Here is a 14922-nt window from a genome sequence, read left to right as displayed (position 1 = left end):
CAACTGGGCTCGAGGGGTGGGATTTAGGAACCGTCTCTGGGGCTCACCGAAACTTGCAGCACAGTGGTAACTCCCAACCAGTGAGAAAAGGCTCGTCCCACCTGCAGTCCACTCTGGGGTCACCTGTCCTTGGAGAGTGGAAAAGTTGCTGGAGAACTAAGGGACACCCCAGCACAGGGCTTAGGGCATGGAACTTCTGATTTGGGGCTGGTAGAGCCACCAACTGGGCCTGGGCCTCAGTTTCCCCTTCCTAAAGTAAATGGGTTGGCTTGCAATGAGTGGTTTTCAAGCACTTTTCAAAACAAAGCTACCCTTCCAAGGAGATGTTTGGCAGAACGGCAGTTAGGTGAAGCTGATAGAGAGGTTCATCAAGAGGCTGCTCTGAGGGAGCAGAGCAGCCCTCCTGGGTGGGGAGGGGCCCTGGCTGCCTGCCAGGGGCCCTGGGGACCTTTCAGACTCTACAGTGAAAAGATGAGCAGACCGACTCCTTAACTACTCCTTAACTACCGCGTTTCCTGCTCCAGCATTCCTCTCCAGCAGGGCATTCAAGCCGGGCTTTGTCATTGTTTAGTTTTAGGGGGAGGAAGAAGCTTAGAAGCCAAACTTTGTCCATCCCCAGTGCCCTGAGGAGAAGGAGTCCCTTCCCTGGTATCTCTCCCCAGGCCAGCTCCTAGCTCTCTGTACCTCCAGGGAGCCCAGAATGGGGGCTGGAAACACAAAAGGATTCGGTTCCTTAATGAGGAGGCATCTGTAGTCTGCAGAGCCATTAGTCCCCGCCCCAATCCCCTGGGGGACTGCAGGCTCTCTCCAGCTGGAGTGGGGGGGTGGGTGGGGGGAGAAGGGGGGTGGCAGCCAGCTCCCCAGCTCCTGAGTGGGTCGGGCCGGGTTGTGGGGGCACAGAAAGCTGACCCAGGAGACTGGGTGCCCTCTCCACTCCCTAGGCCTGCCTCCAACCCTGCCCTCCTGGAGGCTGAGGCCTGGAAGCAGTAGAGGGGTCCCACTGGTGTGTCTGCCCCCTCCCCTGAACCTCTGGGCTGACCTGCAGGCTCTTGGCCAAACACAGCCTTTGGCCTGAGACAGGGTAGGCTGACCTCACGGTGCTCCCTGGGGATCATTTCACCAAGCCTGATGGGGACACCAGCTGGGCACTTGCCCCCACCCCCCTCCCCTAGGGCCCAAGGTGCCCTTTGTAAGGACTATATCTACCTGGGGACATGTGTGATGGATTACCTACACAGAAGCCACAGAAGCGGAACCATACACCAGCCACAGGAGCTGAAGGATACAAACCTCCATTCACATCCAGCCTCAGACCCTCACACCACACCACACACACACACACACACACAGCCCCGTCCTCCCGCACACACAGCCTTGCACACATGTGCAAGGAGGCGCTCACACCCATCAGCCGCACTCCCAGGAGGCCCTGAAAGAGGAGGAGGCAAGGCTGGGGATTTTTATGCATGTTTATATTTAATGAACCACATGCAAATGAGACAGAGAATGTGCCACAAAAGAGTCAGCCCCCAGAGACTCTGGCAAGAAGGGCACAAAGGCTTGGCCTTTCTGAGCTGCCCTGGAGTCCTGCACAGGCTGGAGGATTGAGGGGGTCTGACATGGGGTGTGCCCGCCTGCAACCAGGGAGCTGGGAGCCGGAGCTGGGACAAGCTCCAGGGTCCCTGCTGCTGTGGGGGAGGGCTCCTTCTGGGAGGGGACAACTGTCCCCATTGATGGAGTGTTGAAGGGGAGGGGCTGCCTGCCTGGACAGATGGTGAGCCGCCTTCCCGCACTTGAAGCAAAGTGGATTTTAATGAAATCACAGCCCTGGTGCTGAAACTGGGAAGCTGCGTGGGAGGGGCCCCTTCCCGGGGCTTTACAGGTTGGGGAGTGGGGATGGCTGGGAATGAGGGTGAGCAGGGACACTTAACCAGCTGAAAATGGAGTGGGGGGAGGCGGGTGGCCTACGGCCCCTCTCATGATCAGCCCCTCTCATGATCAGCGCTCAAGCAGTTAGTTCAGATCCCCGAAAGGTGGGGAGGCAGCCCCTGAATATTTATGACACATTGAAATGTAGATTGGTGGGTCTGACAGTCTTCTGAGAGGCTTGTCACCTTCGATGGATATACTACCCTCTTGGGGTACGTTGAGAAGCTGCAGAAGAATTGGGGATAAAGAGATGATGATGAAGGGCAAAGAAAGCCACTGGGCTCTGGTCACCAGGGTCTAAGGACCTGCTAGGTGACACTGGCCTAGTCACTTCCCCTCTCTGGGCCTGTTTCCTATTCTGTAAAATGTGCAGCATAATATTTAGCACCTGCATACTTTAGCCGGGGGAGGGGGGGCTTCCCTGGGGGCTCAGCGGTAAAGAATCCATCTGCCAATGCAGGAGACTTGGGTTCAATCCCTGGGTCGGGAATATCCCCTGGAGAAGGAAATGGCAACCCACTCCAATATTCTTGCCTGGGAAATCTGTAGCCCTCCAGGCTTCTCTGTCCATGAGGGTCACAAAAAGTTGGACATGACTTGCGACTGAACAACAACAACCTAAGGGGGAGTTTATAAAAAATAAATCTAAAAGCAGCTGTAAAAGTGGGGAGCAGGCCCTGGGAGCAAGGCTTTCTATGACTGGCCTCTGTGGGTCCACAGTCCACTGTTTCAGAATTCGCCCATACCTTTCTCAGAGTGTCCCAGCCAGGCCTATACTGTGTCTTTGGGGGAGATGTTCCCACAGGTAGGTGGCAGGGTAAGCGCTGCTGTGTGATCTGAGGCCCCCACGCCCCCTCCTGTCCCCTCTACTCCTCAGCAGGGTGCCTCCCCCATGCACACCTCCTTTTCTTTCTCCAGCCATGTCAGACTTCCACGTGCATCCCCAGGCCACCGTGGGCGAGGAGGGCGGTGTGGCCCGCTTCCAGTGCCAAATCCACGGGCTCCCCAAACCCCTCATCACCTGGGAGAAGAACAGGGTCCCCATTGACACGGACAATGAGAGGTGAGCCCTGGGTGGGCATGACTGGGAGGCTCATGGTATGACCAGGAGGCAGGCCCAGTCCAGTGTCTGGGCCTTGAAGAAGGCCTGCCTGCAGCCTCCGGGCTGGTATTCCTGCAACTTTGTTGAGACTGAGTATCTGGTGTGGCTTGTGGGCCCAGATGCAATACTTGAGCCAGTGAGAAGATGAGTGTGTGGTTGTTTGTTGCTGAGGCTGGAATTTCAGGTGCGTCCACCAGTGAGAGTCCCAGAGTGTGTCTGCGATGACGAAAGTGAGACCGGCTGGGTGGTGGACTGTGTCCGTGATGCTGAGTGTCCTTGGGCCAGTGGTGCTGTGCTGGTGGTTGACCGTGCCCCCCACCACAGGTACACGCTGCTGCCCAAGGGAGTCCTGCAGATCACAGGCCTTCGAGCTGAGGACAGCGGTGTCTTCCACTGTGTGGCCTCAAACATCGCCAGTGTCCGGGTCAGCCACGGGGCCAGGCTCACCGTGACAGGTGCGGGCCTCTGCCCTGTTGCATTCTTCCCCCACCACCACATCACCCTCCCTTCAGTGGAACCCCAGGGCCTGGACTGCCGAGTGTGTACCGAGCACCTTCTGAGCGCCTAGCTCTGTGCTCCTCCTCCCGAGGAGGGTGCAGGGACCCCGAGGAGGGCATAGGACCCTGAGGAGGGCACAGGGACCCTGAGGAGGGCGCAGGGACCTCGAGGAGGGCGCAGGGACTCCGAGGAGGGTTTAGGGACCCTGAGGTCCCTCGCTAGCTCAGTTCTCTCGGAGGAAGCCCACCCTCTGCTTCTAGGTGTTTGGGTGGGGGTGGCTGTCCCACCGGGAGAGGCCATGACCGGAGAGATGAGTGTGGTAACGTCCAGGGACGGCCAGCATCTCCTCTCTCCACCCACCGTACCTGGTTTGGGGCTGCAACTTGTCTCCCACCCCCCATGGCCTGAGCTGTGTATGCGGGTACGGGGGGAGTGTGGTGAGGAGGTGGGAAAGGTCCCAGCTACAGTGGAGCAATGTGGCATCTTCCTCCCAGGCTCGGGCTCTGGGGCCTACAAGGAGCCTACGATCCTCGTGGGGCCTGAGAACCTCACCCTGACTGTGCACCAGACCGCCGTGCTCGAGTGTGTCGCCACGGGCAACCCGCGCCCCATTGTGTCCTGGAGCCGCCTGGGTGAGCCCCATCCTGCAGCCCCCGCCTCTCCCAACCCTGGGAGGGCCAGTCTCTTCTCCCAGTGCTGGGGGGAACTTGGAATCCTGTTTATTCTCCGTGGGGGTCTGCTTTCTCCAGTCCTAGGGAGGGGGTGGTTTCCCTCTCCTTGGCAGGACCAGGGAGGTCCGCCTGCCCACTGCATTCTCCCTCCCCCAGTGTAGATGGCTTAGCTCCCCGGGTTACCTCGTCCAGTCCTCCTCCAGTCCTGTGCCAGCTCCCCTCCTCCATGCTCCACTCGCCCTTGGCCTCACCACTGGGGCCTCCAGAACCTCTCTGCAGCTCTCAGCACCCCTAGTCGCTTCCTCTCCGGCTCATCTCTGTCCTCTACACCCAGGCCATCTTCCCCAGCGATGCAATCCCAAACCTCTCATAATCTCAGCCGGTTGTCACACCCTCTCTGAGCGCCTGAGTCTCTAGCCTGGTCCCCTAAATCCCCAGCCTAAATCCCCAGGCAGCTGAAGGAGAGAAATGAAAGGGTGCAGATGGGCCCACATTGTCTGAGTGGAGAGGTCACTGGGGGAAGGAAAGTCTGGAAGGGACGGGTGGGGTCGCATTCACAAGAAGACCGCACTGCATTGTAGCAGCTGAGTGACGGGGAAGGAGGGGGCAGCAGGCGGGATAATGGAGTAGATTTCACCACTTCAGAGGCTGAATGGGGAGCTGTCTCCTCACATTCTGACTGTGCTAATCTGATCCTGGGTGGGGGGAGAGCCCAGGGCCTGGGAGAGGCTGAAAAGAGTGGCCTCACCATTAGGAGGAGCCCATAGGCCCGGTAAAGACCATCTGGGAGAGCATTTCCCAAAGCGTGATCTGCAAGGGGAAGGAATGGCTTGGTGGTCTAGCACGTTTGGGAAACAGAGTTAACCAGATGCCTTGGCTGCGGGACTTGTCAGAGCCTTGATATTAATGGGCATTGGGATAGTGAAGGAGCAGAATGGATATTTGATCAAGGAACTTTGCTCAGGAGAGACAAATCAGGCTGGGAAATGTCCATGTAAGACCTTACTTTCCTGTTTGAGAAACTAGGGGGAGGGGACTTGAAAGTCACCAGAGAGGCGGTGACAAGGCAAGGATTAGGACCCAGTTCCCTCCTGCCAGGGCAGGAGTTTGCTGTGCTGCCCCTGCCCCCTCCAGCATGCCGTGATGCTTGGAGAGAAGAGTCAGAGGCAAAGACAGGGGCTCCCTGGAGGACTGATGGCGGTCAAGTTGGGACATTCCTGGACACCCCCCTCCCTGACCCTCCGTTCCTCTTTAGATGGCCGCCCCATTGGGGTGGAGGGCATCCAGGTGCTGGGCACGGGGAACCTCATCATCTCAGACGTGACTGTGCAGCACTCAGGCGTCTATGTCTGTGCAGCCAACAGGCCTGGCACCCGGGTGCGGAGAACAGCCCAGGGCCGGCTGGTGGTGCAAGGTACGGACCCCACCCCCGCCTCGCCCCCGACCCAACGCAGCCCCGCGCTGCCCCTCCACCCGCCCCATCCTGCCCAAGCCCGGGGCCTGATACTTGCCCACGTGCCTATCCTCACCCTAACTTTCCCCTGCCCCTCTCCAGGGCCCCAGCTCTCCCCCCACCTGCCCCACCCCACCCCAGGAATGTATGTGTTGGGAAGGGAAGGGTATCTTTGGTCATTGGTCCTTCCAGGTGCCATCACCCCCTCAGTCTTTTCCACCGTGTAATCTCAGCGGGTCTCCCCGACTTGTGCCATCCCCCTCCCTGGGTCCCCTCCCGTCACATGCTGTTCTCATTCACACATGTGGCACTTCCACGCTCACACCTGCACGCACGCTCTCAGCATGCTTGTCATTTCACACTCTCACACCCCAGCTCCCTCCACACACGCAAACACACACACTCCCCTCCTGAAGCGTGCGGGCCCTCTGCAGTTGACCAGGTCATTCTGTCCATCCTCCTGTCCTGGGACTCAGCTGTCTCTGTGAACTGGGCTTGGCGGGCCGTTCTCGGGGCGGGGGCAGGGGCGGTTCTGTGGTTGTTCCCTCCTGGAGAGCTGGGGAGGAGATGGGAGAGAGCGGAATTAGGAACTTAAATGCCTGTTTGTTTAGCATTCCATGTGCCGTTAATCTGTCCAAATGAAAGTGATGGAGCATTTCATTTCTCGGGCGTTAATGGAAGCTCGAGGCTTGGGATTGGAGGAGAGCGGAACAGAATGTAGGGGTGAGGGGAGCCGGTACTGAGGGCTCATCCATCTCCCCGTCATTACTGCCTTCAAGGTGCAGCCAAACCTATTAGCACATTTATTTATTTAACAATTTCCTGAACAGGGAGCTCAGCTTGATTGCTTTCGGATACAAATGTCAGTCTTTTAAATAGTCATTGAAATGGAGTCCTCTCTTGGGTCTGCCTCTCTGGGGCGAAGGGAGGTGAGGGCTGCCACATCCTGGAGGCTGGACCAGGCTGGAGGGTGGGCCCCACCTGGGGGAGCCTCCCTGACCCCTGGCTCTCCTGCAGGTCTCTGGCCCCTCCCTCTCCCCCTCCTCATCCCTTCATTCAGAGGTGTCCCCTGCGTCTCCCCCTGACCCCTCACGTTTCTCTGTGCCCCCACCCCGACCCCAGCCCCCGCAGAGTTTGTCCAGCACCCCCAGTCCATCTCCAGGCCGGTTGGGACCACAGCCATGTTCACCTGCCAAGCCCAGGGTGAGCCACCTCCTCATGTGACGTGGTTGAAGAATGGACGGGTCCTGGGGCCCGGAGGCCACGTTAGGCTCAAGAATAACAACAGGCACGTGCGTGGCGTGTGTGTGGGAGTGAGGCCTGGGGAGGAAACAGGGAAAGGGGTCTTGGATGAGTGGGCCAGGCAGGTCTTTGCACCTCCTGCTGGGGAAGAACGCTAAATTGGGGATCTGGAGACTTGTGTTTGAGTCCCAGGTCTGCCCCTAACTAGCTGAGAGACCTCAGACTAGCCTGTGGTTGTGGGGAGATGTGACCCACCTCCAAGGAGACTCTGGGAGGAGGAGGGGGGTCTGAGGCTCTCCCTCTCCCTGCAGCACCCTGACCATTTCTGGAATCGGCCCGGAAGATGAGGCCATTTACCAGTGCGTGGCCGAGAACAGCGCCGGCTCCTCTCAAGCCAGCGCCAGGCTGACCGTGCTGTGGGCCGAGGGGCTGCCCGGGCCCCCCCTCAACGTGCAGGCGGTCTCCGTATCGTCCACCGAGGTCCGCGTGTCCTGGACCGAGCCCCTGGTGAACACCAGGGAGATCATCGGCTATGTCCTGCACATCAGGAAGGCTGCCGGTGGGTGGGGTCCCGGAGGGCAAGGCTGCCTCTGCAGCGCCTTCCTCTTACTCCCTGGCTCTCACCCACTCAGTCCCACGCGTCCTGACCCTCCTGACCCGACACCTTCCCTTCGTCCTCTGGACTGCCCCCTGGCGGCCGCCCTCGTTTCCCCAGTGTGGGCGGGATTCTCTCCTGCCCCTTCACTGCCTGCCCTGCCCTGGCCTCCCCAGACCCCCCGGAGCTGGAGTACCAGGAAGCAGTTAGCAAGAGCACCTTCCAGCATCTGGTGAGCGACCTGGAGCCTTCCACTGCCTATAGCTTCTACATCAAAGCCTACACGCCCCGGGGAGCCAGCTCAGCCTCTGCCCCGACGCTGGCCAGCACTCTAGGCGAAGGTGAGGTCTGGGTGTGGAGCACAAAGCCCCAGGGTAGTAGGTAGAACCCCCGTGCACCTTTGTTCAGGCTGTGAACGGCACATAGGGCTTTGCCCTGGGGCTGAGACGGGGCTGGGTCTGCTTGGAAGAAGGGGTGTCCTTTTCTGTTGATAATTCATGTAAAGGTGCTGTTTGAGCAAGCAGAGGCCCTGGGTAGAGTCAGGGAGCAGCTGGGCTCTTGGGGACAGTGGGGTCTGGGGCATAGGTGGCAGGTGGGAGGGAAGCGCTTCGATGGCCACCAGGCCCTCACATCTCAGCCTCCTTCTCCGCCCACAGCCCCCACCCCGCCGCCACTGTCAGTGCGGGTCCTGGGCAGCTCCACCCTGCAGCTGCTGTGGGAGCCCTGGCCCCGGCTGGCCCAGCACGAGGGCGGCTTCAAGCTGTTCTACCGCCCAGCAAGCAAGGCCTCCTTCACTGGCCCCATCCTGCTTCCCGGAGCTGTCTCCTCCTACAACCTCAGCCAGCTCGGTGAGGCGGACATGGCCCGGGGCTTGGGGCACTGGGCAGGCGTGCGGTGCGTAGGGCCTGGAGTGGTCTCTCAGCAACCTGCCCTTCCCCCCAGACCCCACTGCAGTGTACGAGGTGAAGCTGCTCGCCTACAACCAGCATGGGGATGGCAATGCTACAGTCCGCTTCGTGTCTCTGCGGGGAGCAGCTGAGAGGACAGGTGAGGGGTGGGCGTGGGGTCTGGCCAGAGACTGGCCCTCAGGAAGGGAGGCCAGAAGCTGAGTGGGGGGCGGGGGGAGCAGGCATCCAGGGAAAGCAGGAGGGAAGAGCTGGAGAACACAGGCTTAGACCTGAGCTTGACACTTGACTGCGTGACCTTGGGTAAGTTACTTAACCTCTCTGAGCCCTCATTTTCTCCTTCATAAAACAGAGATGGTAATACCTTTATAGAAGTGTATGGAGGATGAAATGGTCCATGTAAACTGTTATTCCTAGTATTTGACACCAAGTTAGTGTTCAATCATTGGTAAAAAGAACCAAAAAGGTTGGGCTGGGACTCCATAGACAAGGGTAAACGCCATGTGGACTAGGGGGGTAGGAACAGCTGCGGGAGAAGTAACCCACGAAGGCTGGGTGTCTGGGAGCCACAGCCCCCAACCTGCCCCTGCTTCTACACCCCAGCCCTGAGCCCACCATGTGACTGTCGGAAGGAGGAGGCCACCAACCAGACGTCCACCACGGGCATCGTCATCGGCATCCACATTGGGGTCACCTGCATCATCTTCTGTGTCCTCTTCCTCTTATTTGGCCAAAGGGGCAGGTGGGGCCTGGGCCGGCGTGGGGTGGGCAGGCGTGGGGCAGGGGAGCCACACGGGAAAGGCAGCTTGGGGCCCACCGTCTCCATCCTTGTGTTCTTGCCGCTCCCACATCCCTCCTCCTAACTCTTGGCTCATCCCCTAGGGTCCTCTTGTGCAAGGATGTGGAAAACCAGCTCTCCCCTCCTCAGGGCCCCCGGAGCCAGAGGGACCCTGGCATCCTGGCACTGAATGGGGCGGGACGGGCAGAGCGGGCCCAGCTGGGCCGAGACGGGAAACGTGTGGACGTGAAGGAACTGGAGCAGCTATTCCCCCGAGCAGGGGCTGTGCAGCCTCACCCCAGACCCACGGTGAGTGCCCCTGCCTGAGCCAGCCCCCTGCTTTAGGCTGCGCCCTCCTTACCTTGGCCATAGGCCTTGGTCACCAGCCTCTGCCAAGCTTCAAGACACAGAGCATCTCTCTGTGCCCCCAAGTCAGGCAGGGAGGCCTGGAGACCTAAGCCATGAGTGGAATGGGCTCCAGCGCCTGACCCTCTGACTCAGGGCTCGTGGGCCTCTGGCCCCCCTTGCTGAGGCCTGTGTGACTCACCCTCTCCCCAGCAGGACCCCGAGGCCCCTGCCCTGTGTGAGGAGACCCAGCTCTCCATGCTGCCGCTTCAGGGTTTCAGCCTCCTGGAGGAGATGCCGTTGGAGGCCCTGCCACCCCAGGACGTGGGCCCTGGCCTCCCGAGTGAAGGACCGGCTGCCCAGCCTGCCCCCTCGGGACCGTAGCCGGTGTCCAGCAAGCTCTGCAGGGAGCAACCCCCATTCTCAGGTCAAAGGCAAGATTTCTCCTGTCATGTGGGATTCACATAGGCTTCCCAGGCGCTTCTGTCCTGACCGATCCTCTGATTCTCAAGACCTACAGTAGCCTCAGCAAGAGCCCTCCAAGGACCCAAAGGGGTTCCTGCGGGAGCCCCTGCCTTGGGCCAAGGCCCCTCTTCACCTCTGCTTGTACCCACATGACTTGGAACTGAACTAATGTTTTCCTTTAAAAAAAGAACAAACATTAAAAAAAAAAAAAAAGAGCGAGAGAGAAAGAGAAAAGAGAAGGTGAATTAGACTCCAAAAATATGCCCCTGCTGTGGCTGGGCGCCTGACACTGTCAGCCTCCGCGACCTTGTTTTCTCAGGATGGAGTTTTGCTGTTTTGGCTTTCAGCACCTACCTCAGCCGGAATGAATGTCCTCGGGGGAGTGGGGCCGTGGCCTCAGCCCCTTGCCCCACAGAACCCCGAATGCACTCCTACCTCAAGCCCCTTTGGGGGCACCCCTTTCCCCACATTATTGCCCAGAGTTTAAAAAAAAAAAAAAGGAAAAAAAAAAGAAGCACTTCCCCATTTCCAGGTGTGAAAGAAAACGTCTACCTCGAAGTTCGCTGGCTCTCAGGCCTGTGTTGTATCACTGGACCGTCCCTCCTGGCTCCTCACCAAGGGTGGGTCTCTTGGGGCCTGCAGAAATAAAGATGGAATTGGTCAAAGAAAATGTGAAAAAAAAGAAAAGCCAAAAATAAGAGGAAAATTTGTTCCTGGGAGTGTAAATCGTCGCTCCCTCCAGACTAGCCGCTTCTCAGCACCCTACCGGGGCTCCGTCTCTTCGGGCTGTCCACTCCCATTTTGACCCTCTCAGCCAACTCATCCTTGACTGGGACCCCAAGGACCCTCTCTGTACCTGGGCCTTGGGAGGGCGGGCCGTCACCCCGCAGCCTGCCTGCCCACAGAGCCGCTGGAGCAGACTGGCCCCTGGAATGTACTGTGTGTGCTCGGTTGTGTGCATGTTGGGGGGTCCCCAGCCCTCTGTCCCCTGGGACACTGCCAGCCTGACCCACCCCCCCGGGCAGTGGACCGACCACTGTCAGCAGCTACGGCCGGAAACTATTTTTATACGAGGTGTGTTTAAGGATTTATGTTCTTGTGATTTCTTGTTTCTCTTTTCTGTTGTGTTCTTCGAAAGACTTAGTTAAAGATGAAGAAAAAAGGAAAAGGAAACAAATACGTATTTTTGGTTACACGCAAACATTTTTTTAAATAGCAGAAAGAAAACTTTTGTTTTAAAGAAGAAAAAAAAACAAACTGTATTCCTTAAGTATGAGATTAGACCTTAATGTCCCTGACTCCCAACCCTCTAGGGACTCCTCACCCCAGACTTTAGTGGATTAGCTGAAGGAGGTACACTTGACGGGGTTTTCCTGAAAGACTGAAGTCTCGTCCATGTGGATTTGGGGAAGGGCGTTGTCCCTTCTCCCCGGTGCTGGGCCTGAGCCCAGGTGCCTCAGACCTCCCAGGCAGTGCCCTGTGGTCCCTGCAGCGTCGTCTCCACACCCCCTTCCTCCTGGAACCCCCTCTCCCTAGGGAAGGGTGGGCATGCGGGAGGGCGGAAGGGGCCACCTGGCCCGTCTTGGGTTTGTCACACTCATTTTGACTGAATAAAAGTCCTGTTGCCAAAGTGAAGCTTGCGTGTTTGGGTGCCTGTGGCACTCCCCTCCTAGGGGAGGGGTGGGAGTGCTGGGTGATGGGGCGATCCTGTGGATCCTGACAGGGTCGGAGCCCAGGGTGGTAACAGCGGAGCCCTGGGTGCTCCTTACAGGAGCTCTGCCTGCTGGGTCTCCTCCGCGGGTGGGGAGGCCAGGGAGGTTCTCACAGCCTCCCTGGGCGGCGGGGAGGGGGTTTGATGTTCTCGTTATCACCATCTCCTCTCACAGATGATGGAACCAAGAAAGAATGAGAAATGAAGGAAACCTTTTATATCCCACACGGCGCAGGGTCGGCCGAGATCAGTTTGCATCTGGGCCAGGTGGCCTGGTTCCAGAGTTTGCATTCTGACCGTGACCCGTGCCTCCCTAGCTGGCAGGAAGGGATCCGAGACCAGTCCTTCCACCAGATGGTGACAGACCACCAGTACAGAGCCAGCGGCCGGGCGGGGCTATGTGCTCTTAAAAATAATGAGTTAATTACATTGGCTGCCCCAGGTCTTGGTTGCGGCATGAGAGATCTTCAGTCTTTGTGGTGGCATGTGAGATCTTTAGATGTGGCATGTGGGATCTAGTTCCCTGACCGGGGCTTGAACCCAGGCCCCCTGCACTGGGAGCTCATGAGTCGTAGCCCCTGGACCACCAGAGAAGTCCCAGCTATGTGCTTTTTTCTGCCTTGTCTATAAGAAAGGACTAAAGTTGAGGAGACTGGGGCCCTGACTGGCTGAGTCTTTACAGGACACACAGCCAGACCCTTGGCCAGGCCTCTCCGTTCCTCCCTGTGGTCTCTTCAGTCCAGACTCCTGAAGCTGCTGAGTCTGAGAATAGGCCAAGAGAGACAGGCCTTGAAAGTGTCTTGCTGACAAAGATCTGGAGGTCTCAGGGCTTCCTTGGAGGTCCAGTGGTTAAGACGCGGCCCTTCCAATGCACGGGGTACAGGTTTGATCCCTGGTCCCTGGATCCCACGTGCCGCACAGCAAGGCCAAAAAATTAAAAAAGATCTGGAGGTCCAGTGGGCCTCAAGCTTAGTAAGAAGCAATGGTGTAACGCAACTGCTTAGACTGTCAATGTCCTCTCTGTTGCTGAAATGGAAAGCCAAGGCTCACCCCTGGGAGACTCTGCAAGTCCGGAGGGCTGGGTTCTATACCCAGAGGTATCTTTTGAGAAGAACAGACAAGGACAGTGGTTGGCAAGCTGAGTTCTCCAGGTGTGGCTAGAGGGTCTGGGGGAGCCTCCTTGCCCATCACACCTAGAGCAGCTTGACTTTTTTTGTCTTCTAAGTTGAACTCTGCATGAGATTTTCACTAGAAAACAGGGTACCGCTTCTAAAAGAAACATCTGAAAGCCCTTGGCCTGGCACTTCTGGAAGAGGGCTGCAGGGGTGGCTGGGGCCAAGGTCAGGCCACAGACAGTGATGGTGCTGTGGATGCTGAGCTGAGAGAGAAGCCTGAGGCCACATGGTACCGTCATGGGTCTTGGGGAGAAGTGGTTGACTTGTCTTGATTTTCCCAGAGGAAAGAACTAAGCCCACATATAGAAATAATACCTTGCCTTTCTTTACACAGAACTCCACAAACAGAAATTCTTCAACTTCAGCCATCCAAGGACCACCTGGGGGGGTGATGAGGGGACATATGGAGGAGCAGACGTGAGGATAGGAGGGCAGACCACGCAGCCTCCAGTGCTCCTGTCCCTCCAAGGGTCCAAGAGGCTAGTACCTCCCCCAGGGAGGGTCCCGGAAACCTTTAAAAACCACCTAATATGACTCACATAGATGTATGCAAATTATACACAAATCACATGTAAATAAAGGAAGGGTCTGTTCTAACAAGACCTTGAACTGAGATAAAAAGGAGAAGCAGGGTTCCAATTAGGAAGTTTAGCAGAAATTGCTCTCAGCTGAGTGGCCCAGCTGGAATCTAGGTCCTGAGATCTCAAATGATCCAGTGGCCTCTGGCTGAATACCTACACACACACACACACACAGAGACACACACAGACACATAGAGACACACACACGCGCGTGTTTGAGTAGAAATCAGCAGCAGCCAGGGCTTAAGTTTGCTCCAGTTACCTAATGCTCTGTAACAAACCACCCCACATGTTAGAGGTTTATCCTAACATTTCTTTTGCACACACATCTGCAGTTTGGGCCGGGCCCCAGCGTGGAGAGCTGTCTCTGCTCCATTGCGCATCAGCTGTGGCAGCCTGAAGCCCCAGGGCTGGAATCATTTGAAGGCTTGCTCGCGTCTGGTGGCTGATGCTGGCTGTCAGCCTCAGCGCCTACATGTGGCCTCTCCATGTGCCTGGGCTGCCTCACAGCCTGGTGGCTGGGACCCAGGGATCAGCATCCTGAGAGCCAGAGCCAGGCAGAAACTGCTACGAAATTTAGAACCTAGCCCTGGACATCCTGCAGCATCACTGCCATGTACTATTCCTGAGAAGCAGGTCACTAAGGCCATTGTATTCTAGGGATACCTTTGGATGGGAGTGGAATCAGAAATGTTGTGGGTCTCTTTGACCACAGGTCCACACTGGAGGGGTGGGTGGAGACCAAGTGTGAGCTGGGAGGCTGGGCAGCAGGAAGGCTGCTCCCCGAGGCTCTGGTGTATGATGGGAGGGACTAGAGGAAGACAAGCAGTCCTCCCGACTCCTAGCCAAGCCATGTTTGTAGGTCTCATCCCCATGATTAGTGAAGATCGGTCTTGAAGGGCCATTCCTGAGGTCACAGGAAGGGAGTCCCAGGCCTCTATGAACACCTAGCAAGGGCCTTCTCTACGGCCAGCTCCCTCCAGGCAGTGAGGGCTAAGGGGCCAGGGAGAGCTGGTGCCGGCCTGAGATCACCACCCACCAGGGATGGTGGTCCCCAGAATGACCCCAGAATGACCGAGCAGGGAGGGACCACTGACGCCTTCATGAGACAGAGAAGACAACCGAGAGCCAGGAGGAGCAGGAAGCGCTCAAGTTCTCAGAGAAGTTAGAGGCAGGGCCAGGGCTGGAGGCCAGGAGCCTTTGCACTAAACCTAGTCAGGCTACAGTTGATGGGGAGACTGGGTCCTGGGGAGAACGGGGGTTGGAGATGTGCGAACATGGACCTGGGAGCAGGCAGGGAGGAGAGTAGTCCTTCTGCTCAGGACAGGTGTGGAGCAGCAGGGGTCCGGAGAAGCTGGGCTGGCAGCAGGAATGAGGGAGTGGGAGCAACCAACGATGAGGGACCTGTCCTGAACTGAGTTCAGGCTAGAGTCAGGGAGTGGGCCATCTAGACCCATGCCCTCCCACAAAGA

The 14922-nt window shown here is 57.8% G+C and overlaps 1 protein-coding gene across 1 annotated transcript in view; it reads left to right on the top strand.

Annotated features, from left to right (window-relative positions):
- IGDCC3 (immunoglobulin superfamily DCC subclass member 3) overlaps positions 1–11510 on the top strand; it is a 43020-nt gene extending 31510 nt beyond the window's left edge. The window contains exons 3-14 of the mRNA XM_070378484.1: positions 2848–2992; positions 3356–3486; positions 4024–4161; positions 5456–5614; positions 6776–6941; positions 7207–7454; positions 7667–7831; positions 8147–8338; positions 8433–8537; positions 8999–9137; positions 9278–9482; positions 9732–11510. Of these exons, the coding sequence (XP_070234585.1) occupies positions 2848–2992; positions 3356–3486; positions 4024–4161; positions 5456–5614; positions 6776–6941; positions 7207–7454; positions 7667–7831; positions 8147–8338; positions 8433–8537; positions 8999–9137; positions 9278–9482; positions 9732–9902 (1964 nt within the window). The 3' untranslated portion in view covers positions 9903–11510. The remainder of the gene's footprint in view (positions 1–2847; positions 2993–3355; positions 3487–4023; positions 4162–5455; positions 5615–6775; positions 6942–7206; positions 7455–7666; positions 7832–8146; positions 8339–8432; positions 8538–8998; positions 9138–9277; positions 9483–9731) is intronic.
- Positions 11511–14922: the final 3412 nt, after the last annotated feature.

The sequence above is a fragment of the Bos mutus genome, chromosome 10 (assembly GCF_027580195.1).
Source record: "Bos mutus isolate GX-2022 chromosome 10, NWIPB_WYAK_1.1, whole genome shotgun sequence".
In the NCBI taxonomy this organism is placed as follows: Eukaryota; Metazoa; Chordata; class Mammalia; order Artiodactyla; family Bovidae; genus Bos; species Bos mutus.
Note: the sequence above shows the minus strand (reverse complement) of the source record. Positions and strands in the feature narration are given on the sequence as shown.